The 27,439-nt window shown below is 45.4% G+C and overlaps 1 protein-coding gene across 2 annotated transcripts in view; it reads right to left on the bottom strand.

The window, feature by feature from the left end:
• Positions 1-27,439, bottom strand: part of ZNF292 (zinc finger protein 292) — a 128,407-nt gene that overhangs the window by 42,183 nt on the left and 58,785 nt on the right. For both annotated transcript variants that reach the window (XM_077289767.1, XM_077289766.1), the window contains 3 exons: positions 10,726-10,880; positions 9,054-9,132; positions 6,204-6,339 (listed from right to left, as the gene is read on the bottom strand). In XM_077289767.1, the coding sequence (XP_077145882.1) occupies positions 6,204-6,339; positions 9,054-9,132; positions 10,726-10,880 (370 nt within the window). The remainder of the gene's footprint in view (positions 1-6,203; positions 6,340-9,053; positions 9,133-10,725; positions 10,881-27,439) is intronic.

The following is a 27,439-nucleotide window of genomic DNA, read 5'->3' on the forward strand; positions in this document are numbered from 1 at the left end:
AATGAATCTGGAGACCCATCTATCAGCGGCTATATTATATCCATATAGGGCTAACGCTGATATCTGGACTCTTAAGGTGTTTACTGATAGTCCTAATTCTCTACCTTTTTGTAGGAACTCTAGGATAGGTGTTATCGGAACGTGTTTAGTGAATGGTATTGTATGAAAGTTTAGGAATTTTTTCCATACCCTGCTATATATCAGGGTGGTAGATCTTTTCCTACTTAGTAGCAGGGTTTTTACTAGTTGTTCTGAAAAACCCCTTGAGCTTAGTAACTGCCGCTCAAGTTCCACGCCGTCAAGTGAAGCCCTTTCACTTGCGGGTGGAAAAACGGCCCCTGGAACAGTAGTTCCCTGTCCAATGGAAGAATCCATGGCTCGCATAGACACATGCTCTGGAGGCAGGAGAACCACGGCCTCTTTGGCCAGAAGGGTGCGATGAGGATCACCCTTGCCCGTTCCCTCCTGATCTTCCTGATCACTAGCGGGATTAGAGACATTGGAGGAAAGGCGTAAGCCAGTCTGAAGTTCCAAGGATGGTGTAGGGAGTCCAGTATGTCTGGATGATCCAAGGAGTTCAGGGAAGCGAATCTTTCTACCTGTCTGTTGCCTCTTGTGGCAAATAGATCTATTTGAGGCACTCCCCATGCTTTTGTTATTAGTCGGAACACGGTTCTGTTTAAGGACCATTCTCCCTGGCGCAGCCTGTTTCGACTGAGGTAGTCCGCTTTGGTATTCTCTACTCCTCTGATGTGTAGGGCTGTTAGAGATGCCAGATGAATCTCTGCGAACTGGAAGATCTCCCCTGCGATGGTCATCAGACTTCCTGACCGTGTACCGCCCTGACGGTTTACATAGGCCACTGTGGTGGAGTTGTCTGAGAAAACTCTTACATCTGCTCCTTGAATCTGTGGAAGAAAATATTTTAAGGCTTTCCCTACTGCTGTTAATTCTTTCCAATTTGAAGAACATGATGATTCTGCCTGATTCCAGGTATCCTGGACTACATCATTTTCCATATGTGCACCCCATCCCGTAGGGCTGGCGTCGGTAGTAATTATTTTGGATGGATCTACTATCCAAGGTACGCCTCCTGAAAGGTGTCCCATATCTAGCCACCAGGATAGAGATTCTACGACATCTCTAGAGAGAGTTAGTTTACTCTCTAGGTGTCCTTTCCGTCCCTGGGCTGACAGTACTTCGTACTGTAATTGGCGGGTATGGAATTGAGCCCATGGTACAGCCGGGATACATGAGGACAATGATCCTAATAAGGACATAGCCTTTCTCAGTGTCATGTAGGGGTTTCTTATTGCTCCTGACACCTTTGACTGTATAGTCATTCTCTTTGAATGTGGGAGGAAGCTTTTTTGACTTACGGAGTCTAGCTGGATCCCTAGAAACATTTGAGTAGTGTCTGGCTTCAATCTGGACTTTTCGAAGTTGATAATCCAACCCAACTCCTGCAGGGATGAGATTGTGTTAGACAACCGCAATTTACATTGAGCCACAGAATCTCCTATCACTAAAAAGTCATCCAGGTAGGGTATTATTAAAGTGTCCCGTTGGCGTAGATGAGCCATCACTTCTAACATTACTTTTGTAAAAATGCGGGGGGCCATAGAAAGCCCAAATGGCATTGCTACATATTGAAAGTGACGAACCTGTCCCTGCAGGATGACTGCTACTCTTAGATACTGCTGGTGTTCGGTATGTATGGGAAGATGATAGTATGCATCTTTTAGGTCTATCCCGGCCATGACACACCTAGGGAACAAAAGCTTGATGGTAGAACTAATGGATTCCATTTTGAAAGTGTGGTTACGCAAAAAGGAATTTAGTTTTTTGAGGTTTATGATGGTTCTAAATGAACCATCTGGCTTATTGATCAAGAATAAAGGGGAATAGAACCCCCTCCCTTCTTGATCTCGTGGAACCTCTATCAATACTTTTTTAGATAGAAGCGACAGGATCTCTGATTCTAGAGCTTCTTGTTGTTGTTGACCTCTCGGAGATGTTACAATAAAAGAATCCCAAGGGATTCTATCAAATTCTAATTTTAATCCGTTTTCAACAATGTCCAGAATCCAAAGACTAGATGTTATCAGCTTCCATTTAGAAAAGAAATATTTCAATCTACCGCCCACTTCATAATTAACGGTACTTGTTACGTTTTTGGTTATAGGATCCCGAAAACAGAGCACCTTTTTGTTTTGGATCCTTTGTCTCCCAGCGCTCCCTTTGTTCAGTAGGTTTGTTTCTGGTAAAGGGGCGTCTCCTGAAAGCTCTCCTGTAAGAGGGAAGGTACTGGTTAGGGAAGCCTTTCTTCCGCTCTCCTGCCTTATTTAAGAGCTCGCCCAGAGTTTTCCCAAATAGGAACTCACCCTGGCAGGGGATCGCACAAAGTTTTGCTTTGGCCTGTGCGTCCCCTTTCCAATTTTTCAACCAGAGTGCTCGCGGGCTGTGTTTACTAGGCCGGCTGACCTGGCTGTTAGGCGTAGCGAATCCACCGACGCATCTGCTAGAAATGCTACTGCATCTTTCATTAGAGGGATTTTCGACAGAATTTTATTTCTCGAAGCTCCACCTCTAATTTGTTCCTCCAGCTGCTCTGTCCATACTAGCAGTGACCTTGCAGTGCAGGTGCTAGAGATGGCTGGTCTGAATGCCCCCGTATTAGCCTCCCATGACCTCTTAAGTAAGGCTTCTGCCTTTCGGTCTAACGGATCAGTTAAAGTCCCTGAGTCCTCCACAGGCAAGACCGACTGTTTAGAAGTTGAAGCCACTGCAGCATCAACCTTTGGTATCTTTTGCCAGGAACTAAGTTCTTCATCACTGAAGGGGTAGCGTCTTTTAGCAGAGGATGGTAAGAATCCTCTCGTGTGTTGTTTCTCCCACTCTTTTTTAACCAGCTCTTTAATTGTGGGTATGGCGGGGAAGGACCTTCGTTTCCTTTGTCCTAACCCCGCAAACATGATGTTCTGCGCTGACTTCTTTCCCTTCTCATCTGGGCACCCCATCGTGCTCCTGACGGCTTTAATTAAACTGTCTACACTACTATTTGGTAGACAAAGGCCTCCTTCATATTCCGATGAACTTGGCTGGGACTCCTCTTCATCAGAGGATTTTTGTACTACCTCTGACTCCGAGCTTACTGGAGATCGGGACCTGCTGGGCTGACGGGTACTGGTGCTACTCGTATGCGCCAAACCCTGCATCTCTTCACGTATTATGGCTCTAACGTCAGACGGAGTCATTACGTTTTCTTCCCGTAAGGTCAATATGATGCACTCTGCACATAATCTTTTTGTGTATGAGTCCGGGAGGGGTTGTAAGCATAAGGCACATTCTTTATGTTTGGTTTTATGTGTCCTTTTCTTAGTCTAGAGGAAGGGGATACAGGAGGAACATATATCAGCATATGGGAAGAGACTCTTTTAAAAACTCACCCAGTGAAGCTGACAGGTACCGGTTCTGGAGGCGGATTCTTTGAAGAAACATCCTTCTGTTTGGTGGCAGACCGCTTTTCCTGGGATCGATCTCCACTTTTAGTGCTGCTCCTGGCGCTTGTCTCCTTACTGGGAGACCGCTCTGTTACAGGCAAGTGCGCTGCATCGGCCGGTGAAGCCATACTTACACACACCGGCCGACGCTAGTGCCGCACTTTTAAATCTGGCGCCGAATCTCCTGCCTCCCCGGACCCAACCCGGAAGTGCTCCAGCGACTTCCGGGTTAGACGCGCCGCTCCTCCTTACCATGCGGCGGCTGCTGGATAAGAAGCCGGCCGCTGAGCGCGCGCGTCCTCATGGAGCCGGGCGGACCAGCGGCACCGAACCCGGACCATGGCGACGATCAGACGAGGGGGGAGGCTGCAAACAGTGGCTCCCCCGACGCTGCCTCTGGTACCGCAGCCCCTGCCGTTCCCACGGAGACCGACGCAGGCGGGTGCATGGCCCCAGGAATCCTTAAACTGTAGGTACTTCGGGTTCCCCATAGAAACAGGAAACCTAAACTGAGGAGGAGAGGGGACCGCCTCCTTTTATTCTGTAGGTTTCCTGTTCCTATGGGCGGATCCCTCTCTCTCATGTGGGGTGCTGTCGTGGCGAAGGGTAAAACAGCAGCAGCTTCACCGGGCCTCTGAGCATGATGGGGATGAATCCAATATTACTTCCCCCGAATCACTCCCTGATACAGACACAGGAGATCTAGGTTCTCTTCTCCTAAGGACTCTCCTGGGAAAGGGAGCTGACTGAACCCCTAACCTCTGCTCTGACCTTCTCCCTTAAACTAGATGTAAAGTCTGCAGACTCTTCTGCCACTAAACTCTGTATGCATGGCCGGCACAGTTTTTTTTCATAGTATTGCGGCAGCAGCACTCCGCATTCTCTTTGTGCTTCGCCTTAGAGGTACATTTCCTCCTCTGACAAAATTGGAGAAAAAAAGGGGAATAGTACATCACCAAGTGAACTTTCCGGAAGATCACTTACCCGTGACGTGTACTGAGTGGTACCGTAATCCGCAGGGGGGTCACTCTCAGCTGCTTGATTGTTCTTATGGGCTGAAGATTTGTCCGGCCTATTCGTTTGACTGGTCCTTAAGCCATCAGCGTGACCACTGCCACTAGACCGTCGCTGGGTGGTTCTTACATAGGGCTTCTCCGCGAGTTGCTGCTGCCCTGGTGACTGCTGTTGCATCAGCTGCTTTGGTGACTCCATCTTAAAAAATGGACCCGGAAGCACCGGATCGCCATCCTGGCTTCCTTAAATAGCCGGTCACCCCCTCACGTACCACCCCCGCTCGGGGCCAGCAGGATTTCTCCATTGGTCTGCCCTGTGCTCTTCTGACTGCTGAATGCCCCCCGTGCGGCTACCTCCCCCTTCGGCCTGGACCCGTTTCATTCATGGCCTTCCACCGCCGCTCGGGCGTGCCCTGCACCTTCCGTTGGGGGCCGCCATGTTTTCCGGCGACCCCGAGACGTCATCAGGGCACACCCGGCTGCGTCATCAAGGACCGCCCGCGGCACCTATTGCGCATGCCCGACGCATCAAGCCTGTGGCCACGTCACCAGGTTCCGTCCCAAGCTGGCCGCATCACACAGGTTGCGACCCAGCCCTGCCGTCAGAGAGCACCAGACGCCCCGCAGCCACCCCCACATCAATGCGCGAGCTTACAACCGCACAGGCCACGGCCTCCGGGAAACACCACCGCCAGCCTGGTTGTGGCCCCCAGGGACAGACGCAGCATACTCACCTAGCACCCGCGGCGACAGACCACCTTCAAGCGAGCTCCCCTTCCCGGAGGCTGCTTCCTCTGCTGTCGCCTACTTCTGCAGGTCCCCTGCAGTGTGGCACTTCCAGCACACTGGACAGACCAAGGCAGGGGACCCCCGCTACCTGAGTCGGCCAGCCGGGCCCGGGCGAAACTTCTATCTTCTACCAAAAGGTATGTCTGACGAGGTTCCCTTCTCAAGGACAGGAAGCCAACTGATGTGAGAGAGAGGCACCGCCATTTTATGTCTGTAGGTTTCCTGTCCCTGAAGGGCAGATCCCCTCTCTTGTGGTGCTGTCACGGGAGACCGAATAAATGGATCTTTCAACAAGACAACGACTCTAAACACGCCAGTAAAAGAGCAAAATCTTGTTTCTAGTCCAACAAAATTGAAGTTCTAGAGTGGCCAGCCCAATCCCCGGTCCTTAATCCGATAGAATACTTGTGGGGTGAACTAAAAAAATGCCATTTCTGAGGCAAAGCCAACAAATGCCAAAAAATTGTGGGATGTGTCAAAGCATCCGGGCTGGAATAACAGGTGACAGGTACCAGAAGTTGGTTGACTCATAGATGTGAAACAGTTCTAAAAAACTGTGGGTATGCAACCAAATATTAGGTTAGCGACTCACAGGAATGCTAAATCCATAAAAGAATAATACATATTCTGAGTTTGTAAAGACAAATGCAGACACTGCTATTTTTTTTTTTTTTTTTTAACTGCCAAAGTGGTTAAAAAATTATATACATTTCTCTTCATGTTTTTAATTAGAAAACAGTGTGCAATGTTCCCAATGCATGGAAATAAAAACTAGTGATGAACGCATGTCTTTGAACACATTGCCATTTATTCTGAACACGACTGTACATTACCATCAGAAAGAAAATGCTCCCTCTTCACACATGACTAACATTTAAGAAAGTCATACAGTGCTTACCGTGATAAGGATCCTTGATTTCTTCATTAAGAATTTTATCCAAAATTGTATCCCTCCACACACCATCTTCTTGAGACATATTGTACAAAAGCACAAGCTCATGACTGCCATTTTCCATCAATCTAGTATGTGCAGCCTGAGAGAGAGGAAATAAAGTTAGCAGGCGCTCTAAAAGGACAGATGCAAAATTCTAGTGAAAAGGACATTTTCTCAAACACATTCCACCTAACAGGAGTTTGGCATGTCAGCCATTGACCAAAGGGAGAGAGGTGACCAGTTAGTTGAGGTACCCGGCTGGCTTTTCCCCGTCCTGCTGTATGACAGTTCTCTATGTACAGATATGGGAAAGACATGATAAATTTCTTCTTATAGTCCATGGCTGATTCATTTAAATATATTTTCTCTAAAACTAGTATTTCATAAAAAGTCTTACTTGCTGCAATCAAACAGTAACGCTGATTCATGCACCCATGGTTCAGCAGGCAAGAATTTAGTGACATTACATTGACCGTACACATAATATAACTGTATTCTGAAAAGAAAACCATTTTTCCTGAGCCCCACATATAACATGAGCTCTTGATTCAGCAGGCAGTAATGAGTTTTCAATGGGGAGATTGAAGAAAAATGAAGCCAGATTCCTATGCCAGCAGCTTTTCTCCCTTTAAGATAAAAGGAATGGCCAATTAAATTATCAAAGCCTGATGTTGGGGGGTGTTGGCAGGTCCTGCTGAAATTAGTGTGTCAAGACTACTTTTATCTAACGTGTAAGGGTGCCTTTACCCATGAATTATACCTGTTACTATATTTGAAGTAGCACTGCACGCTGGTTACAGCATCCTTAGCTTACAATAAAGCTAGAAAGCCTATTTTCTTTGACAGATTTTCAACATCAGCTAGTATCATAGGGCAAATACCCATCTGTCCACAGTGAATGGGGGTGATGCACTACTGCAGAGAAACTCGCAGTGAGAATAAGGTCTTCAGCTTTTGGCTGAAAACATCCAGATTCAGATAAGAAAAAAAGAAGACGACAAAGACTAGAGTCAGAAAAACGCCAACCAATGCCACAAACCAGAGACAACCCAATGGTCAGTTTGTCGTCATAAATACATTAATTTAAATTCTTAGCAAACTATGACATTTACATTATATAGTCACTTAAAACAAAAAAATGTGAAATCCGCTCAGGAGCTGAGCCTGCTTCATACTGGGAAAATGCCAGCTGTGCAGCACAGCTAAACACTTGCCTGCAACAACCATATGACAAGGTTGCAGGGAACCAGGGAACCAATAGATTACATTAGAAGCAGTCCCCAACACAGACTGAACACCATAGGAGAAACTGTAATGTGACTATATGTCCAGTCTATTAAAGCATAGAATTATTTACACCAAGTACTACATGCAGGAATACCAGATGTGTCACTGTCTGGTCCACACACTCCCCCCCCCCCCCCCCCCCAAAAAAAAATAAGATAACAATATATGTACCCCAAAATGGTAATAAAAAAATAACAGCTCAGGACACAAGAAAAAAAGCCCTTACACAGCTCCATCAATATGAAAATATAAACGCTATGTGTCTCAGAAAATAACGTCAAGTTTTTTTTTTCTTTAACTCTAAATTTCACATTTTCTGCATTACATAAATCATAAAGAACTATTTGCCATAATCAAGTTGTCTGGTCATTTTCACCACAAAACCCAAAAAACAATAGAATTTTTTTCCCAGAAGTTTGCCTCACTTGGAATTTTTCTGTGTTACAGCCCGGACCTGCAGGCTCTGGCCACGACTGTTAACCTGTTAAATGCAGCTGTCCTATGTACCCATTGGCACTTTCATGATGCGATTTGTGTGCAGGTAGGTTGCTTTAACAACCGGGGTCTATTGAAGACCTCTGTGCCTGTCACTATATAGCACCCTTGAAACCCATCATGTGGCCAGGCTTCAAAAGGAGACCATGATTTTTACTATATGCAGCAATACTACAGCATTGCTGCATATAATACATGGCAGAAGATAGAAAGTTTCAGCCCCCTAAGGATTAATTATTTCCCCCCTCCTTTTCTCCCATTAAACATAATAAACAAAATACACCTATGTGGTATTGCTGCCTCCAGGAAAGTCCAATCTGTCAAAATAGAAATAAACAGATTGGCAGCTTTCTGTGTACACTGTGCATAGGCAGAAAGTTGCCAATCATTGCTTGAGCCGGGGTTATACAGAGCTAATGAATATTGAGGACTACATGCAACAGGTTTACTAGACCTCTAATGATAATTGTTACGGAACCCCCCAGTACCCAGAAAATGTTGTGCAGTTATATGTATGTATAATAGGTTCCATGTGAGATGCATGTCCCTAATGCATCAGCCCACAGACTGTGCCCCTGGGCAGAGGGGACAAGATATTCCCCTTCTGACCTCCCCCACCTTTGTAATTCCCACAGTAAATATCGGCAGGCTCCGGCCACCTGCGGCTATTGTAATGTATGTCTGGCCTGCCGCTTTTCAATTGGCCTGCCCTCTGTATCTGTGTGATATATTCTGTGTCCTGTGAGTAAAGCGTTGTCACACTGGAAATACGTGGAGAAGCAGTGATCTTTTATATGCGCCCATGTAACCAAGCAATTCCAGCCAGCGTCCTTCATTCAGACTCCAGCCAAAGCAGAGTGGACCTCCTGAAACACGGGGTGGTACTGAAAGAGGTACTCCAGCACGGTAGACCCTGTTACAATAATCTCCTGCTGATAAAACAGTGTGATTTTATCAAAACTACAGCAAGAAGCCCAAGTGACACGACTGATATCAAGGTTCCCTTTAACGTTTTTACATAAAAGACTTTACCTTTATCGTGCCTTGAAATCTTTCCCAGTGATCACTGGGTAACTCTTGAGGCAAACATAACAGAAGTTCAACACAGCTTCTACAAAACAAATGAGAAAGTGTATATTATGATTTAATAATTTATAAGAAAAAATTAGATAAGGGATAATGCAAACATTTTAGGAGTCAATTTCTTAATTGCCTTTTCCCTGCTATTCCCTGGGTGGCAAGAACCATTTTACCCATGGGAATAAAAACTATTTTGCAGTCGCCTACTGGTTGTAATTGTACATATTTCCTGTAATTTCTACATAGATGAAGGGGAAATCAAGTATAACAGAGGCATCCTATTACAAAAAATTTCCTACTTGCAGAATTATCTGCAGATGTAACCAAATTCCCCATATACATGATAAAGAGGAAATGAGAGGGAAAACAAAAAAATAACGTATCAATAAAATAATATCTTTAATTATATAAATATTAAAATATACATACAAGGGACAATCACCAATAAATGAGGGTGACACAGCAACCCGGAACAAACAAATAATTGGACAGCTATAAGTATAAATAACACACCTAATCCATTATACGCATCTCTATTGCCAGTATTAAGCAGTAAAGCAGGCTTATATATGAAAACCTTTCCTCCCTACTGCAAGCAATGAGATAAAGGTAAAAAAGTGCATAGTGCAAAGAAGGTGTCTTAATATGATTCCATGTCCAGATATAAACCAAGTACAAATACTTACAAAGTTATTGTCCCGGTGGTGGTACCCTCAAAAACCCAGACAGCGCCGTTTCGTTGTAATGGCTTCCTCGATAGGGGGCATGTGTCATGTGCTATCGAGGAAGCCATTACGGCGAAACGGCGCTGTCGGGGTTTTTGAGGATACCACCACCGGGACAATAACTTTGTAAGTATTTGTACTTGGTTTATATCTGGACATGGAATCATATTAAGACACCTTCTTTGCACTATGCACTTTTTTACCTTAATCTCATTGCTTGCAGTAGGGAGGAAAGGTTTTCATATATAAGCCTGCTTTACTGCTTAATACTGGCAATAGAGATGCGTATAATGGATTAGGTGTGTTATTTATACTTATAGCTGTCCAATTATTTGTTTGTTCCGGGTTGCTGTGTCACCCTCATTTATTGGTGATTGTCCCTTGTATGTATATTTTAATATTTATATAATTAAAGATATTATTTTATTGATACGTTATTTTTTGGTTTTCCCTCTCATTTCCTCTTTATCATGTATATGGGGGATTTTGATTAGTTGTATTGTTTTGGAGGTTGTTTTCATCATTTTGGACATTGGATATGTATAAGATGTAACCAAATGTATGGCAACATTCTCACAAAAGAATGACGATGCTGTCAATCTGAATGTCGACAGGTGCCCCAATTTCTGTGCTGGCTTTTCCACTCCAAAAAAACTTGTCCACATGCACTATACTCTAAATTGTAGCTGGGTTTCAGAGGTGTGTGTCCGAACAAGGCCTAAAACTATTTAGTAAAGTAAAAATATGATTCAATAAATTATTTTGGATCCTATGCTGTAGTAAAAAAATATAGATACTCCTCCCACTAGTGCTGTTTTTGAACTTCATGTTTGCAAAATTGACAAAAAAAAATGTACTAAGAAAACAAAGAAAGATTTTTTTTTGTTGAGCATACTTACAAAGCTAGCCGCTCCAGCACCAAGCTGACATTTTCACACTGCGATGTGAGGTATGGCCTGGCATTGGAGTAACTTTGGATGGCCACTGTGTACACTTCCAGTAGGGGCAGAGAGTCCTCAGAAGCTTTCCATTTCTCAGCATACTCAAGAAGAGTCTGTATGAAAAGGAGGAATATTTAGGGCAACATACAGATAGAGCATACACATACAACCAAAAGTCAATAGATGGTTGGATGCTTTGGGAAATGCTGAATTTATTGTGCATGGAATTATAGGTGTTCTCCACTATCAGAATATGTAACTGTTGGATCACAGGAACCCCAATCAATCTAGAGAATGGGGGTCCCAACATCCCCTCCATGTATGACTGGAGAGGTGCTACATATGAGTAACCACCATCCTCATTCACTGTCTGGGACTGATTGACATATCTGCAGCACTCAGCTGTCAATTTAATAGATACTGAAGTGGTGGTGATAAAAGTGGACTACCGGTCAATTCACAGGTGATTTGGAAACCTTCAGGCTATGCGCACACGTCCGGAATTGCAGCGGAAATTTCCGCAACTGTGCCGCGGGTAAAACGCATGTGGAATTGGCATGCGTTTTCCCGCTAAACACAAGCGTTTTACAAGCGTAATTAGCTTGCAGAATGCTAGCGTTTCCCAAGCGATCTGTAGCATCGCTTGGAAAACGGATTGACAGGTTGGTCACACTTGTCAAACAGTGTTTGACAAGTGTGACCAACTTTTTACTATTGATGCTGCATCAATAGTAAAAAGATCTAATGTTAAAAATAAAAAAATTAAAAAAATCGTGATATTCTCACCTTCCGACATCCCTTGCAGCGTTCCTGCTCCTCGCGATGCTCCCGTTCCCAATAATGCCTTGCAACACTGACCCCAGATGACGTAGCATCACACGAGACCGCTATGTCATCACAGGTCATTGCCGCAAAGCATCGCGGGGAGCGGGAACGCTTTACAGATGCATGGTTCCCAAGGCCTGGAGGAGGGTCTCCTCTCCTCCACCCTGGGTACCAGCCGCACATTGCTGAAAGTAAGCGGATAAATTGATTCCTATGTGTGCGGAATCCCCGTGATTCAGCACAAAGAATGAACATGCTGCGCTTTTTTGCAGAATGCGATTCCGCCGCGGAAAAAAAACATGTGCACAAAAATTGCGGATTGCATTCTAATAATAGGATCCTTAATGTATGCTTTTTTTGCGTTTTTATAGTGAAAAACCCTGAATGTGTGCACACAGCCTCATTTTGGTAACATTTTCAGAATCCATGTCATAAGGATTTTTCATCAAATAAATGACTATCCATCCTCAAGATTCATATATGATCGCTTGCAGTTTACCTGCTAGGGTTCCCAACTAGCCCCCCAGAATGGGGTACTGAAATCTCCTGTAGTTTAAGGGATAGTAAAGTAAAGATAGCTGCCTTATCAGACGTAAGATGTACACTGCTCAAAAAAATAAAGGGAACACAAACAACACAATGTAACTCCAAGTCAATCACACTTCTGTGAAATCAACCTGTCCAGTTATAAAGCAACACAGATGGTGAATCAATTTCTCCTGCTGTTGTGCAAATGGAACAGCAAGACAATCCCTATAAAGGAGTAGTTCTGCAGGGGTGACCACAGATCATGCTCTCAAACGTTTTTGCTGTTTTGGTCAATTTTGCATTATCCTCACCCCTAGAGGTACAGTACAGTAGCACATGGCGGTGTCTACAACCCACAGAAGTTGCTCAGGTAGTGCAGCCCATCCAGGATGGCACATCAGTGTGAGCTGTGGCAAGAAGGGTAGCTGTGCCTGTCAGCACAGCATCCAGAGTATGGAGCAGATACCAGACGACAGGTCAGTACAGCAGGAGACGTGGAGGGGGCAGTATGATTGCAATAACCCAGCAGCAGGATCGCTATCTCTCCTCTGCGCAAGGAGGAACAGGAGGAGCAGTGCTACATCCCTGCAAAATGACCTCCAGAAGCCACTAACATCCATGTGTCTCCTGAAATTGTCAGAAACAGACTCCATGAGGGTGGTATGATGACCCGACGTCCACAAGTGAGTGTTGTGCTTACAGCCGAACACCGTGCAGGGCGATTTGCCAGAACACAAAGATTGGCAGATTCGACATTAACGCCCTAGACCTTCATGGATGAGAACGGGTTCACACTGAGCATGTGACAAACGTGAGAGTCTAGAGACGCCGTGGAGATTATTCTGTTGAGGTCATCTGACCCATTGTGAGACCATATGCAGGTGCAGTGGGCCCTGGGTTCCTTCTGATGCTAGGCAGCATGTGACTGGAGTGTGTCAGCAGTTCCAGCATGAAGGCATTAATGCTATGGACTGGCTCACCCGTTCCCCAGACCGGAATCCAATCGAGCACATCTGGTACATCATGTCTCTTTCCATCCACCAACCAACTGTTGCACCACAAATTGTCCAGGAGTTGACTTATGCTTTAATCCAGGCCTGGGACGAAATCCCTCTGGAAAACATCGGCCGTCTCATCAGGACCACGCCCAGGCATTGCAGGGAGGTTATACAGGAATGTGGAGGCCACACACACTACTGACCATCATTTCCTTGTTTTGAGGCATTGATCATTTTCATGTTTTATTGTTCTCAACGCATTCCACTATGTAATGAATAAAGATTCCAACTGGAATTATTTATTCAGTGACATCTCGGTATTTTAGTGTTCCCGTTATTATTTTTGACAAATGTGTTTATTAATGCAGTTTGAATTGTGAAATCTTGTGATAGATCTACTTACATGCGTTTCAGAGAAAGTAGGTTATAAACGATAAAGCAATGAGGAGAAAAATCATAAGGGAGGCTCCCCACAGCACACCTTAATAAATCAGGAACGTCTGTAAAGTGGTGCAGGTACCATCACAAGATCTTACTCCAGTCAGGCAAGATTTCTTGAGTAAGGAACAGCACAGTTTGTGATGAATTAGAACATCTGTGGCATCAGGCTGATGTGGTACTGCCTACTATGGGTCTGGACAAATGTCATGAAATAGCCAAAAGAAACAATATTTTTGCGCCTTAGGCCTCTTTCACACTTTTGTCTTTTAGAATCAATCACAATCCGTCAAAGTGTTGAAAAGACGGATCCTGTGCAAATTGTAAAAAACAGATGCACCGGATCCTGTTTTTTGATGGATCCGTCGCTGCAGCAGCTGCAGGAAAATTGGGTTAAATTAAAGGAATAGAAATCCTTCCAGGCATGCTCAGTGTAAAAAAACGAAATCTGTTGCTGGATTCCGTCATTTGATGGACAGCAACGGATCCTGCGTTCATAGGCTTCCATTCCAGCCAACGACGGATGCCGCAGGATCCGTCGCTGTACGTTTTTTCGACGCAGACAAAAAACGTTACATTGAACGTTTTTTTCCAGACGACGGTCCACCAAAACACGATGGATCCGTCGCACGACGGATGCGACGTGTGGCCATCCGTCGCGATCCATCGCTTATACAAGTCTATGGGAAAAAAACGGATCCTGCGGGCACATTTGCAGAATCCGTTTTTTTCCCAAAACGACGCATTGCAAAGGATCTGAAAAGACGGAAGTGTGAAAGAGGCCTTAGGCTTCTTTCACACTTCAGTCTTTTGGCGTCAGTTTGAAACCGCCATTTTCGTCAAATAGCGGATAAGCCATTTTTTTTTTGGCGGATCCGCTATTTTCCCATAGACATACATTAGCGACGGATTGTGGCGGATGGTTTTCCGTTCCATCCGCCATGCGACGGATCCGTCGAGATTTGGCGGACGTCATCTAGACATAGACGGACATTATAACGTTTTTAATTTAATGAATTTTTTTTCCGCGATGCGATTTTTTCGCGGAAAAAAATGCAACATTTGCACAAGAAATGCGGAATACACTTAAAATAATGGGAGGCATATGTAAGCGTTTTTTTTTCGCAATTTTATCACGTTTTTATAGCGAAAAATACGCGAAAAATACTGAACGTGTGCACATGGCCTTAAGGGGCAAAAACAGGGTGGGGGCTCGTTCTGTCATCTTATCTCCATGACAATGGGACTGTATTCAGTTACACCTGAGAGTATCTACAAATATATACATATTGCCACTTAGGGTACTGTCACACAGTGCAATTTTGATCGCTACGACGGCACGATTCGTGACGTTCTAGCGATATCGTTACGATATCGCTGTGTCTGACACGCTACTGCGATCAGACATCACGCTGAGAATCGTACGTCGTAGCAGATCGTTTGGAACTTTCTTTTGTCGCTTGATCACCCGCTGACATCGCTGGATCGTTGTGTGTGACAGCGATGTGTTCGCTTGTAACCAGGGTAAACATCGGGTAACTAAGCGCAGGGCCGCGCTTAGTAACCCGATGTTTACCCTGGTTACCAGCGTAAACGTTAAAAAAACAAACAGTACATACTTACATTCCGGTGTCTGTCCCCGGCGTCTCAGCTTCTCTGCACTGTGAGCGCCTGCCGGCCGGAAAGCGAGCACAGCGGTGACGTCACCGCTCTGCTTTCCGGCTATGGTGCTTACACAGTGCAGAGAAGCTGAGACGCCGGGGGACAGACACCGGAATGTGAGTATGTACTGTTTGTTTTTTTAACGTTTACGCTGGTAACCAGGGTAAACATCGGGTTACTAAGCGCGGCCCTGCGCTTAGTAACCCGATGTTTACCCTGGTTACCCGGGGACTTCGGCATCGCTCCAGCGCCGTGATTGCAAAGTGTGACCGCAGTCTACGACGCTGGAGCGATAATCATACGACGCTGCGACGTCACGGATCGTGCCGTCGTAGCGACGAAAATTGCACTGTGTGACAGTACCCTTAAGGACATCTGTTTAATAAAATTGCGAAAAGTGGCAAGTCGTGCTGAACATGTAATGAGGAAGGGTGCCAAATGGAGTGGAAAATAATAATAGTAGTAATAAAAGTCCATATCACCCTACAAAAAAATGGAACAAAAAGCAGATTAAAAATCATATGGACACCAAAATGGTAACAATGAAAACCGTGCATGTGCAGTAAGCATAAGCGGTCATCCACTTTACATCTCATACATAGGACTATCCCCATTAGGCTGAGCTATGGTAAATATTAACAAAATAGCTCTGAGAATGTTATTTGCATAAGCACTAAGCAGGCACGTAGTCTTGATCATTCTGATACTGCTGCCTGTTCCTGAAGATGTCACATAGCCAGTGCTTCATGGGAGTCCAACATGGCAGTACGGAGAAGCAGTAAGTGCAGTGTAAAATGACCAGTACTGACCCCACGGTACAAAGATAGATAACTTTCCAGTAGTGACCCCAGTCATTCATAACGGCTCACCAATCACAGAGCTATTCTTTACACCATGTGACTACCTAGCTGGTGAAGAGCAGCTCTCTCAGGACAAGTGATTCCAGAGACAATTTATCTGATGCTTGTGGATTATTGCAGAAGCAAAAAAAATATCACAACTCTGCTGCGACTGATGTATTAAACACAGCATATGAAAAGGAGAAATATTCTATTTTTATTTAGGTCAATGTGATTACAAGTTGGCTTCATTCAATCAAAATATTAAAAGCGGTAAAGGCAATCAGTCATCAGTTTAAAGGGGTTATCCAGACTTCTAATACTGATGTCTTATTCCAAGGCTACAAGATGAGGGCCCGACTAACAGCACTCAAGCGATTGTTGCATCCTCCTCACAGTTTGTCAGTTTTCAGGTTGTGTTGTACTCACTTGTGCTGTATATTTTTATTTTTTGCAGCCGTTCAAGATATTTTAGTATTACTCCATTCACTTAATTGAAACAATATGTCAAACGACAGCTAAAAAATATGACGTGAGCACTAAAAAAAAGGCATTGGCACTTGTGCCGAAGCCTCTCCAAACAACTGGTTTGAAGTTGGACTCAATCTAATACTGATGACTTTTTCGAAGGTTAAATTACCAAATTGAAAAGGCTGGACCCCACATGATTACAGTATTGAGAATTGATATGCATCTAGCTTCTAGTACGTGAGCATTCGCACACAAGTCACACTGCCTTATCAGTACTCATTCACGAATAAGGCTACATTACATGGTTTGGACTCCAAGGTCAGCAACACTGTTGTATTGCTTTCAGCAGACAAGTGCGGATAGAGGTTCCTCTCTGAGCCACAAACATGTCAGCTCTGCACTGTGCATTAACGGAGGACTACAGGAACAAGTAAAGCTCTAAGTTTATGGTACTATTCACTAATTTATAACGGAGTAAAATAAATAAAGAAAAAATAAAGACATTATCCCATCATCCTCCCTCATTTTTGTCAGTGGTTGTAAATGATTGGAGTAGTAATAGAGAAAAGTACAGTCTGCAAGTATAAGGCCTCAGCACACACGTGTTACTAGAGGAAAACCTTTAGTCACTTATGATGGGTTTACATGTGTCGATCAAGACTATAAAATGACAAAAATGGCTAGTTTAGACAGGCTGCTTGCACTTCCATGCACATACAACAATCAATAGTATTACTCATTGGTGCAGAGTATTCTTGTCTTGGCAGCGAATCCCTTCTTACATAGGATAATGGGCTGTTGAGAACGATGAGTTTTAATTAGCTAAACTCACATCTTGTTCGTTCGTCAGATGATTGCCGGTCAACTTAGGGAAGTTGATAATCTTGGAATAATCGGGAAAGAGCATTCCATGTTCTGAATAATGTCCTAAGATGTTTGGCGAACACATTGAAGATCTATCTGGCCTCCTATAGGCTGCAACGGATGCCATCCGCGACAACTCTAGAAAAGATGAAATTACCCAGTTCTGTGCCACGATAAGTGTGTACACGTAACACAGAGGCGGTCCCGAAATCAAAGTTAATTTTCATCTTAAATCCCTACGTAATGCCAGAATCTAAACGGTTTTCTAATATACTTACGGTACATTAAAAAATCCCCATCGTTCCCTAACTACACTAGCTGATTATTTTTTTGATGACGCTTCATTTGAAATGCCAGTGCATGCTAGGATACTGCCATAGCTTCTGCCTCCTCCCTGAAAAAAAGCGACATCAGCGACTTTCATTCCTGGGGCTGAGCTAGTCCTTGCACAATGTGAACTGTGCACTGACAGTGCGCTCTCTCGCTGGCTCACATGAGCAGTAATGAGCCAGCAACAGAGCAGTGACATCACTTGCGGAGGGCAGCGTTGATCACCAGGTACTATTACTATGTGCACTGACAGTGCTCTGTTGTCAGCTTGTTACTGCTGATCCGAGTTGGCGAGAAAGTACACTGTTACAAGACACAGGGACTAGCTCAGCTCCTGAAACAAATGTCACCGATGACGCTTCCTTTCAGGGAGGGGGCAGAGGCTGGGGTAGTCATGATGCTTGCTTTGAGTATCCCAGCATGCACTGGGATTCTTAAACAAAGGGTCAAATAGTTTAGACAATGGTATTAATTAGATGGTTTTAGGATTAAAATGAATTTGGATTTTGGACCACCCCTTTAGGATAGATGATACAATTAGATGAAATATTAAAAAGCTAGAGACAATTTTAAAATAGAAATGTATCATCAGAAAAATATTCTTTTAATCAGGTTTTTATGTTGCAATTAATTTTTAAACTTTTTTGGCAATGTTTATTTTATTCATATTACGATCTTTAATTTAAAAAAAATAGTACGGTAATCTAACAATTTTCAAACTAGCCACTAAGACTTTTTTTTAGACTCGTACGCCCTTGCCTTTTCAGGAAAAGTTTTCAGCAGTTTCCTTACCAGAGGCAGAATTTAAAAAAAAACGGTAACACCTCTATACCCAGCTGATAACACAAGATCCACCAAACATAATAGGTGATGCTCCCCTTCCTTCACAATGACCTTTCACATGTGCAGTGAAATGCTGCCCAAAGCCCAGTAAATCAATGGGGGTTTAACTGGGTCAATCCAGGAAATCCAGAAGCTGACGTGACATCAGCGGAGGCTGCAGCCAAGGTCACCTGTTGCGAACTGAGCAAGCAGCGATCACGCCGCTCACAGGCACATAATGACAGAAGAAAGTATTTACAAAAATACTTTGCTAAAAAGGTGTAAATCGCTGGGGCATTATCCAATGTAGTGGAGCACCTCTTTAAGCAACAGGAAATCTGGATCTAAAAAAGTTCCAGCGGCCAGTGTGAAAATTGCAACATTTCTCTTATCTAATACAGATTGTCTCATGTAAGAAAACAAAATGCCAAAGTGTTTATTTTTAATTTAACCCCTTAGTGACAGAGCCAATTTGGTACTTAATGACCGAGCCAATTTTTACAATTCTGACCAGTGTCACTTTATGAGGTTATAACTCTGGAACGCTTTATCGGTTCCCGCTGATTCTGAGATTGTTTTTTCGTGACATGTACTTCAAGTTAGTGGTAACATTTCTTCGATATTACTTGCGATTATTTATGAAAAAAATGGAAATATGGCGAAAATTTTTAAAATTTTGCAATTTTCAAACTTTGTATTTTTATGCCCTTAAATCAGAGAGATATGTCACAAAAAATAGTTAATAAATAACATTTCTCACATGTCTACTTTACATCAGCACAATTTTGGAAACAATTTTTTTTTTTTGTTAGGGAGTTATAAGGGTTAAAAGTTGACCAGCAATTTCTCATTTTTACAACACCATGTTTTTTTTAGGGACCACATCACCTTTGAAGTGATTTTGAGGGGTCTATATGATAGAAAATAACCAAGTGTGACACCATTCTAAAAACTGCACCCCTCAAGCTGCTCAAAACCACATTCAAGAAGTTTATTAACCCTTTACGTACTTCACAGGAACTAAAACAATGTGGAAGAAAAAAATGAACATTTAACTTTTTTTTGCAAACATTTTACTTCAGAACCATTTTTTTAAATTTTCACAAGTGTAAAAACAGAAATTTAACCACAAATTTTGTTGTGCAATTTCTCCTGAGTACGCCGATACCCCATATGTGGAGGTAAACCACTGTTTGGGCGCACCGCAGAGCTTGGAAGTGAAGGAGCACCGTTTGACTGTTTCAATGCAGAATTGGCTGGAATTGAGATCGGACGACATGTCGCGTTTGGAGAGCCCCTAATGTGCCTAAACAGTGGAAACCCCCCACAAGTGACACCATTTTGGAAACTAGACCCCCCAAGGAACTTATCTAGATGTGTGGTGAGCACTTTGAACCCCCAAGTGCTTCACAGAAGTTTATAACGTAGAGCCGTGAAAATAAAAAATCGCATTTGTTTTCACAAAAATGATTTTTTCGCCCACAAATTCTTATTTTCACAAGGGTAACAGGAGAAATTAGACCACAAAAGTTGTTGTGCAATTTCTCCTGAGTACGTCGATACCCCATATGTGGAGGTAAACCACTGTTTGGGCGCACCGCAGAGCTTGGAAGTGAAGGAGTGTCGTTTTACTTTTTCAATGTAGAATTGGCTGGAATTGAGATCGGACGCCATGTCACGTTTGGAGAGCCGCTGATGTGCCTAAACAGTAGAGACCCCCCACATATGACACCATTTTGGAAACTAGACCCCTTAAGGAACTTATCTAGATGTGTGGTGAGCACTTTAAACCCCCAGGTGCTTCACAGAAGTTTATAACATAGAGCCGTGAAAATAAAAAAAATCGCATTTTTTCTACAAAAATGATCTTTTTGCCTCCAAATTTTTATTTTACCAAGGGTAACAGGAGAAAATGGACCCCAGAAGCTGTTGTACAATTTGTCTTGAGTACGCCGACACCCCATATGTGGGGGTAAACCACTGTTTGGGCGCATGGCTGAGCTCGGAAGCAAAGGAGCGCCATTTGACTTTTCTATGCAAAATTGACTGGAATTGAGATCGGACGCCATGTCGCGTTTGGAGAGCCCCTGATGTGCCTAAACAGTAGAAACCCCCCAAAAGTGACCCCATTTTGGAAACTAGACCCCCCATGGAACTTATCTAGATGTGTAGTGAGAACTTTGAATGCCCAAGTGCATCACAGAAGTTTATAATGCAGAGTCGTGAAAATAAAAAATATATATTTTTTAACAATAAAGATTTTTTAGCCCCCAAGTTTTTATTTTCACAAGGGTAACAAGAGAAATTGGACCCCAAAAGTTGTTGTCCAATTTGTCCTGAGTATGCTGGTACCCCATATGTGGGGGTAAACCACTGTTTGGGCGCACGGCAGAGCTCGGAAGGGAAGGAGCGCCATTTTGGAATGCAGACTTTGATAGAATTGTCTGCGGGCGTTATGTTGCGTTTGCAGACCCCTAATGTACCTAAACAGTAGAAACCCCCAACAAGTGACCCCATTTTGGAAAATAGACCCCCCAAGGAACTTATCTAGATATGTGGTGAGAACTTTGAATGCCCAAGTGCTTCACAGAAGTTTATAATGCAGAGTAGTGAAAATAAAAAATATTTTTTTCCCACAAAAAAGATTTTTTTAGCCCCCAAATTTTTATTTTCACAAGGGTAACAAGAGAAATTGGACCCCAAAAGTTGTTGTCCAATTTGTCCCGAGTACGCTGATGCCCCATATGTGGGGGTAAACCACTGTTTGGGCGCACGGCAGAGCTCAGAAGGGAGGGAGTACCATTTGACTTTTTTTGCGCAAAATTGGCTGTCGTGTTTGGAGACCCCCTGATGTACCTAAACAGTGGAAACCCCCCAATTCTAACTCCAACCCTAACCCCAACACACCCCTAACCCTAATCTCAACCCGATCCATAATCCTAATCACAACCCTAACGATAATCACAACCCTAACCCCAAAACAGCCCTAATCTCAACCCTAACCATAACCCTAATCAAAACCCTAAATCCAACACACCCCTAACCCTAATCCCAACCCTAACCCTAATCCCAACCCTAATCCCAAACGTAACACTAATCCCAACCCTAATCCAAACCCTAACCCTAATCCCAACTCTAACCCTAACTTTAGCCCCAACACTAACTTTAGCCCCAACCCTAACCATAACTTTAGCCCCCGTCGTCACAAAAAAAGTTCAATGTAACCTTTTTTTTGTACGTCGCGTACGCCATTTCCGCGCATGCGTGGCCGTAACTCTGCCCCCTCCTCCCCAGGACATAGACTGGGCAGCGGATGCGTTGAAAAACTGCATCCGCTGCCCACGTTGTGCACAATTTTCACAACGTGCGTCGGTACATCGGGCCGACGCATTGCGACCGCCCCGTACCGACGCAAGTGTGAAAGAAGCCTAAGGCTACTTTCACACTAGCGTCGTACTCGGCCCATCGCAGTGTGTCGGGCCGACGTACCGACGCTAGCGTTGTAAGCGCCGCACAACGGGTGCAGCAGATGCTGTTTTTTCAACGTATCCGCTGCCCCATTGTGAGGTGCGGGGAGGCGGGGGCGGAGTTCCGGCCACGCATGCGCGGTCGGAAATGGCGGACACGTCGCACAAAAAAGTTACATGTAGTTTTTTTTGTGTTGACGGTCCGCCAAAGCACGACGCATCCGTCGCACGACGGATGCGACATGTGGCAATCCGTCGCAATGCGTCGCTAATGCAAGCCAATGGAGAAAAAACGCATCCTGCAAGCACTTTTGCAGGATGCGTTTTTTCTCCAACGACGCATTGCGACGGAAGCCAAAAAACGCTAGTGTGAAAGTAGCCTAACCCTAACCCTAGCCCTAACCCTAAATTTAGCCCCAACCCTAACCCTAACTCTAACCCTAACTCTAACCCTAACCCTAACTCTAACCCTAACCCTAACTCTAACCCTAACCCTAACTCTAACCCTAATTTTAGCCCCAACTTGTCTTCTCCTGCCGGCCGGCAGATGGCAGCAGATGGCGGGCGCACTGCGCATGCGCCCGCCATGATGAAAAAGCCGGCTGGCAGGAGAAGACAGAAGAGGACCCAGGGACCCCGGGTGAGTATGATAGGGTCCCCGAATCCCCCTATTTCTCTGTCCTCTGATGTGCGATCACATCAGAGGACAGAGAAATAACTGATCGCTTTTTTTTTTTTTTTTTGCGGTCGCCGGTAAACTGTTAATTACCGGCGATCGCAAAGCAGGGGTCGGTGCAAACCGACCCCGATCATGTTCTTTGGGGTCTCGGCTACCCCCGGCAGCCGAGACCCCAAAGATCTTCCGGGTGCCGGGCGGCGGGCGCACTGCGCGTGCGCCCGCCATTTTTTCCCGGAAAAAAGATGGCGGCGCCCATGGGGAGACACGAGGAGCACCGGGGGAGGTAGGTGAGTATTGGGGGGCTATTGGAGGCCATCGGGGACCACATTTCTCTGTCCTCCGATGTGCGATCACATCGGAGGACAGAGAAATTAAACGGCAAATCGCGTTTTTTTTTTTTTGTTGCGACCGCCGGTAAACGGTTAATTACCGGCGATCGCAACTCGGGGGTCGGTAAAACCCCCCCGAATCATGTTCTCTGGGGTCTCGGCTACCCTCGGCAACCGAGACCCCAGAGAAAATCCGACTCTGGGGGGCGCTATTCACTTTGTACCCTTAGCGGCCGCCGTTAAAAGGCGTATCGGCGGTCGTTAAGGGGTTAATACACTGACACAAAAGACTGATATAAACAACTAGCTGTTTCCAGCCAGCTAACGCTCGGCACGCTCATTGCTATCTAATTAACGCTGCTGGTGATTATGCAATTAAATGTATGTTTACCTTGGTTGAAGTGGTTGAATTACATAGAAAGGAAGTGCTGCGTGTGGTAATGTGGGGGGGGAGGAGCCTCGTATGGTAATGTGGGAGGGGAGGAGCCTCGTGTGGTAATGTGTGGGGACGGAGCCTCGTGTGGTAATGTGTGGGGACGGAGCCTCGTGTGGTAATGTGTGGGGACGGAGCCTCGTGTGGTAATGTGTGGGGACGGAGCCTCGTGTGGTAATGTGTGGGGACGGAGCCTCGTGTGGTAATGTGTGGGGACGGAGCCTCGTGTGGTAATGTGTGGGGACGGAGCCTCGTGTGGTAATGTGTGGGGACGGAGCCTCGTGTGGTAATGTGTGGGGACGGAGCCTCGTGTGGTAATGTGTGGGGACGGAGCCTCGTGTGGTAATGTGTGGGGACGGAGCCTCGTGTGGTAATGTGGGGGGACGGAGCCTCGTGTGGTAATGTGGGGGGACGGAGCCTCGTGTGGTAATGTGTGGGGAACAGAGCCTCGTGTGGTAATGTGGGGGGACGGAGCCTCGTGTGGTAATGTGTGGGGAACAGAGCCTCGTGTGGTAATGTGTGGGGACGGAGCCTCGTGTGGTAATGTGTGGGGACGGAGCCTCGTGTGGTAATGTGTGGGGACGGAGCCTCGTGTGGTAAAATGAAGGGGCGGGATTATGTGTGGTAATGTGGTGGGATTGTGTGTGGTAATGTGGTGGTGGGGGGCGGGATTATCTGTGGTGATGTGGTGGAGGGGCGGGATTATGTGTGGCAATGTGGTGGGATTATGTGTGGTAATCTAGTCGGGGCGGGATTATCTGTGGTAATGTGGTGGGGGGAGGGGTTATCTGTGGTAATGTGGTGGGGGCGGGGTTGTGTGTGGTGATGTGGTGGGGGTGGGATTGTGTGTGGTAATGTGGAGGGGGCGGGATTGTATGTGGTAATATGGTGGGGGGGCGGGATTGTGTGTGGTGCGGATTATGTGTGGTAATGGGGTGGGAGACGGGATTGTGTGTGGTAATGTGGTGGGGGGCGGGATTGTGTGTGGTAATGGGGTGGGGGGGCGGGACTGTGTGTGGTAATGGGGTGGGGGGGCGGGACTGTGTGATAATGGGGTGGGGGGGCGGGACTGTGTGATAATGGGGTGGGGGGGCGGGACTGTGTGATAATGGGGTGGGGGGGCGGGACTGTGTGATAATGGGGTGGGGGGGCGGGACTGTGTGTGGTAATGGGGTGGGGGGGCGGGACTGTGTGTGGTAATGGGCGGGACTGTGTGTGGTAATGGGGTGGGGGGGCGGGACTGTGTGTGGTAATGGGGTGGGGGGGCGGGACTGTGTGGTAATGGGGTGGGGGGGCGGGACTGTGTGTGGTAATGGGGTGGGGGGGCGGGACTGTGTGGTAATGGGGTGGGGGGCGGGACTGTGTGTGGTAATGGGGTGGGAGGGCGGGACTGTGTGTGGTAATGGGGTGGGAGGGCGGGACTGTGTGTGGTAATGGGGTGGGAGGGCGGGACTGTGTGTGGTAATGGGGTGGGAGGGCGGGACTGTGTGTGGTAATGGGGTGGGAGGGCGGGACTGTGTGTGGTAATGGGGTGGGAGGGCGGGACTGTGTGTGGTAATGGGGTGGGGGGCAGGATTCTGTGTGGTAATGTGGTGGGGGCGGGACTGTGTGTGGTAATGGGGTGGGGGGCAGGATTCTGTGTGGTGATGAGGTGGGGCAGAGCTACTGTGCAGGGGGCGGGATTAGCGAGTAATCACGATGCCTTTTATATATATATATATATATATATATATATATATATATATATATATATATATATATATATATATATATATATATATACACAGTGGGGCAAAAAAGTATTTAGTCAGTCAGCAATAGTGCAAGTTCTACCACTTAAAAAGATGAGAGGCGTCTGTAATTTACATCATAGGTAGACCTCAACTATGGGAGACAAACTGAGAACAAAAAATCCAGAAAATCACATTGTCTGTTTTTTTATCATTTTATTTGCATTTTATGGTGGAAAATAAGTATTTGGTCAGAAACAAAATTTCATCTCAATACTTTGTAATATATCCTTTGTTGGCAATGACAGAGGTCAAACGTTTTCTGTAAGTCTTCACAAGGTTGCCACACACTGTTGTTGGTATGTTGGCCCATTCCTCCATGCAGATCTCCTCTAGAGCAGTGATGTTTTTGGCTTTTCGCTTGGCAACACGGACTTTCAACTCCCTCCAAAGGTTTTCTATAGGGTTGAGATCTGGAGACTGGCTAGGCCACTCCAGGACATTGAAATGCTTCTTACGAAGCCACTCCTTCGTTGCCCTGGCGGTGTGCTTTGGATCATTGTCATGTTGAAAGACCCAGCCACGTTTCATTTTCAATGCCCTTGCTGATGGAAGGAGGTTTGCACTCAAAATCTCACGATACATGGCCCCATTCAATCTTTCATGTACCCGGATCAGTCGTCCTGGCCCCTTTGCAGAGAAACAGCCCCAAAGCATGATGTTTCCACCACCATGCTTTACAGTAGGTATGGTGTTTGATGGATGCAACTCAGTATTCTTTTTCCTCCAAACACGACAAGTTGTGTTTCTACCAAACAGTTCCAGTTTGGTTTCATCAGACCATAGGACATTCTCCCAAAACTCCTCTGGATCATCCAAATGCTCTCTAGCAAACTTCAGACGGGCCCGGACATGTACTGGCTTAAGCAGTGGGACACGTCTGGCACTGCAGGATCTGAGTCCATGGTGGCGTAGTGTGTTACTTATGGTAGGCCTTGTTACATTGGTCCCAGCTCTCTGCAGTTCATTCACTAGGTCCCCCCGCGTGGTTCTGGGATTTTTGCTCACCGTTCTTGTGATCATTCTGACCCCACGGGGTGGGATTTTGCGTGGAGCCCCAGATCGAGGGAGATTATCAGTGGTCTTGAATGTCTTCCATTTTCTAATTATTGCTCCCACTGTTGATTTCTTCACTCCAAGCTGGTTGGCTATTGCAGATTCAGTCTTCCCAGCCTGGTGCAGGGCTACAATTTTGTTTCTGGTGGCCTTTAACAGCTCTTTGGTCTTCACCATAGTGGAGTTTAGAGTCAGACTGTTTGAGGGTGTGCACAGGTGTCTTTTTATACTAATAACAAGTTTAAACAGGTGCCATTACTACAGGTAATGAGTGGAGGAAAGAGGAGACTCTTAAAGAAGAAGTTACAGGTCTGTGAGAGCCAGAAATCTTGATTGTTTGTTTCTGACCAAATACTTATTTTCCACCATAATATGCAAATAAAATGATAAAAAAACAGACAATGTGATTTTCTGGATTTTTTTTTCTCAGTTTGTCTCCCATAGTTGAGGTCTACCTATGATGTAAATTACAGACGCCTCTCATCTTTTTAAGTGGTGGAACTTGCACTATTGGTGACTGACTAAATACTTTTTTGCCCCACTGTAGATGTGTCATTTTCCCATGACATTTCCATTAAAGGTCAGTGGATTCATGCTGCCCAAACCACAGGCAGCATGAATCAAAATCTGGTTGCACGATTATATGTACACATGTGGGAAATGTTCTGTCAATCAACTGAAGTGGTGTGAGGAGAAGCCTGCCAGGGGGCGCCACACTGGTATTGTCTATTCCTATAGTCCCCCTTGCTGGATCATCAAACTACGTTTTCTCTGAAATGACGGAGCACTCCAGAGAAATACATACCTGCCAGCAATTGTGCTGCCAGAATTAGTCTTGAAATGATCGCTTCCCTTGAAAAGTTCATGCAATTTTTGTGTGCTTGTTAGGCTACTTTAACACTAGCGTTTTTTTGCATACGTCGCAATGCGTCGTTTTGGCGAAAAACCGCATCCTGCAAAGTCGTCTGCAGGATGCCTTTTTTCCCCATAGACTAACATTAGCGACGCATTGCGACGTGCGACGGTTGCGTCGTGTTGTGGCGGACCGCCGGACGAAAAAAACGTTACATGTAACTTTTTTTGTGCCGACGGTCCACCATTTCCGTCCGCGCATGCGCGGCCGGAACTCCGCCCCCACCTC

Source organism: Ranitomeya variabilis, chromosome 2 (genome assembly GCF_051348905.1).
Source record: "Ranitomeya variabilis isolate aRanVar5 chromosome 2, aRanVar5.hap1, whole genome shotgun sequence".
Classification (NCBI taxonomy): domain Eukaryota; kingdom Metazoa; phylum Chordata; class Amphibia; order Anura; family Dendrobatidae; genus Ranitomeya; species Ranitomeya variabilis.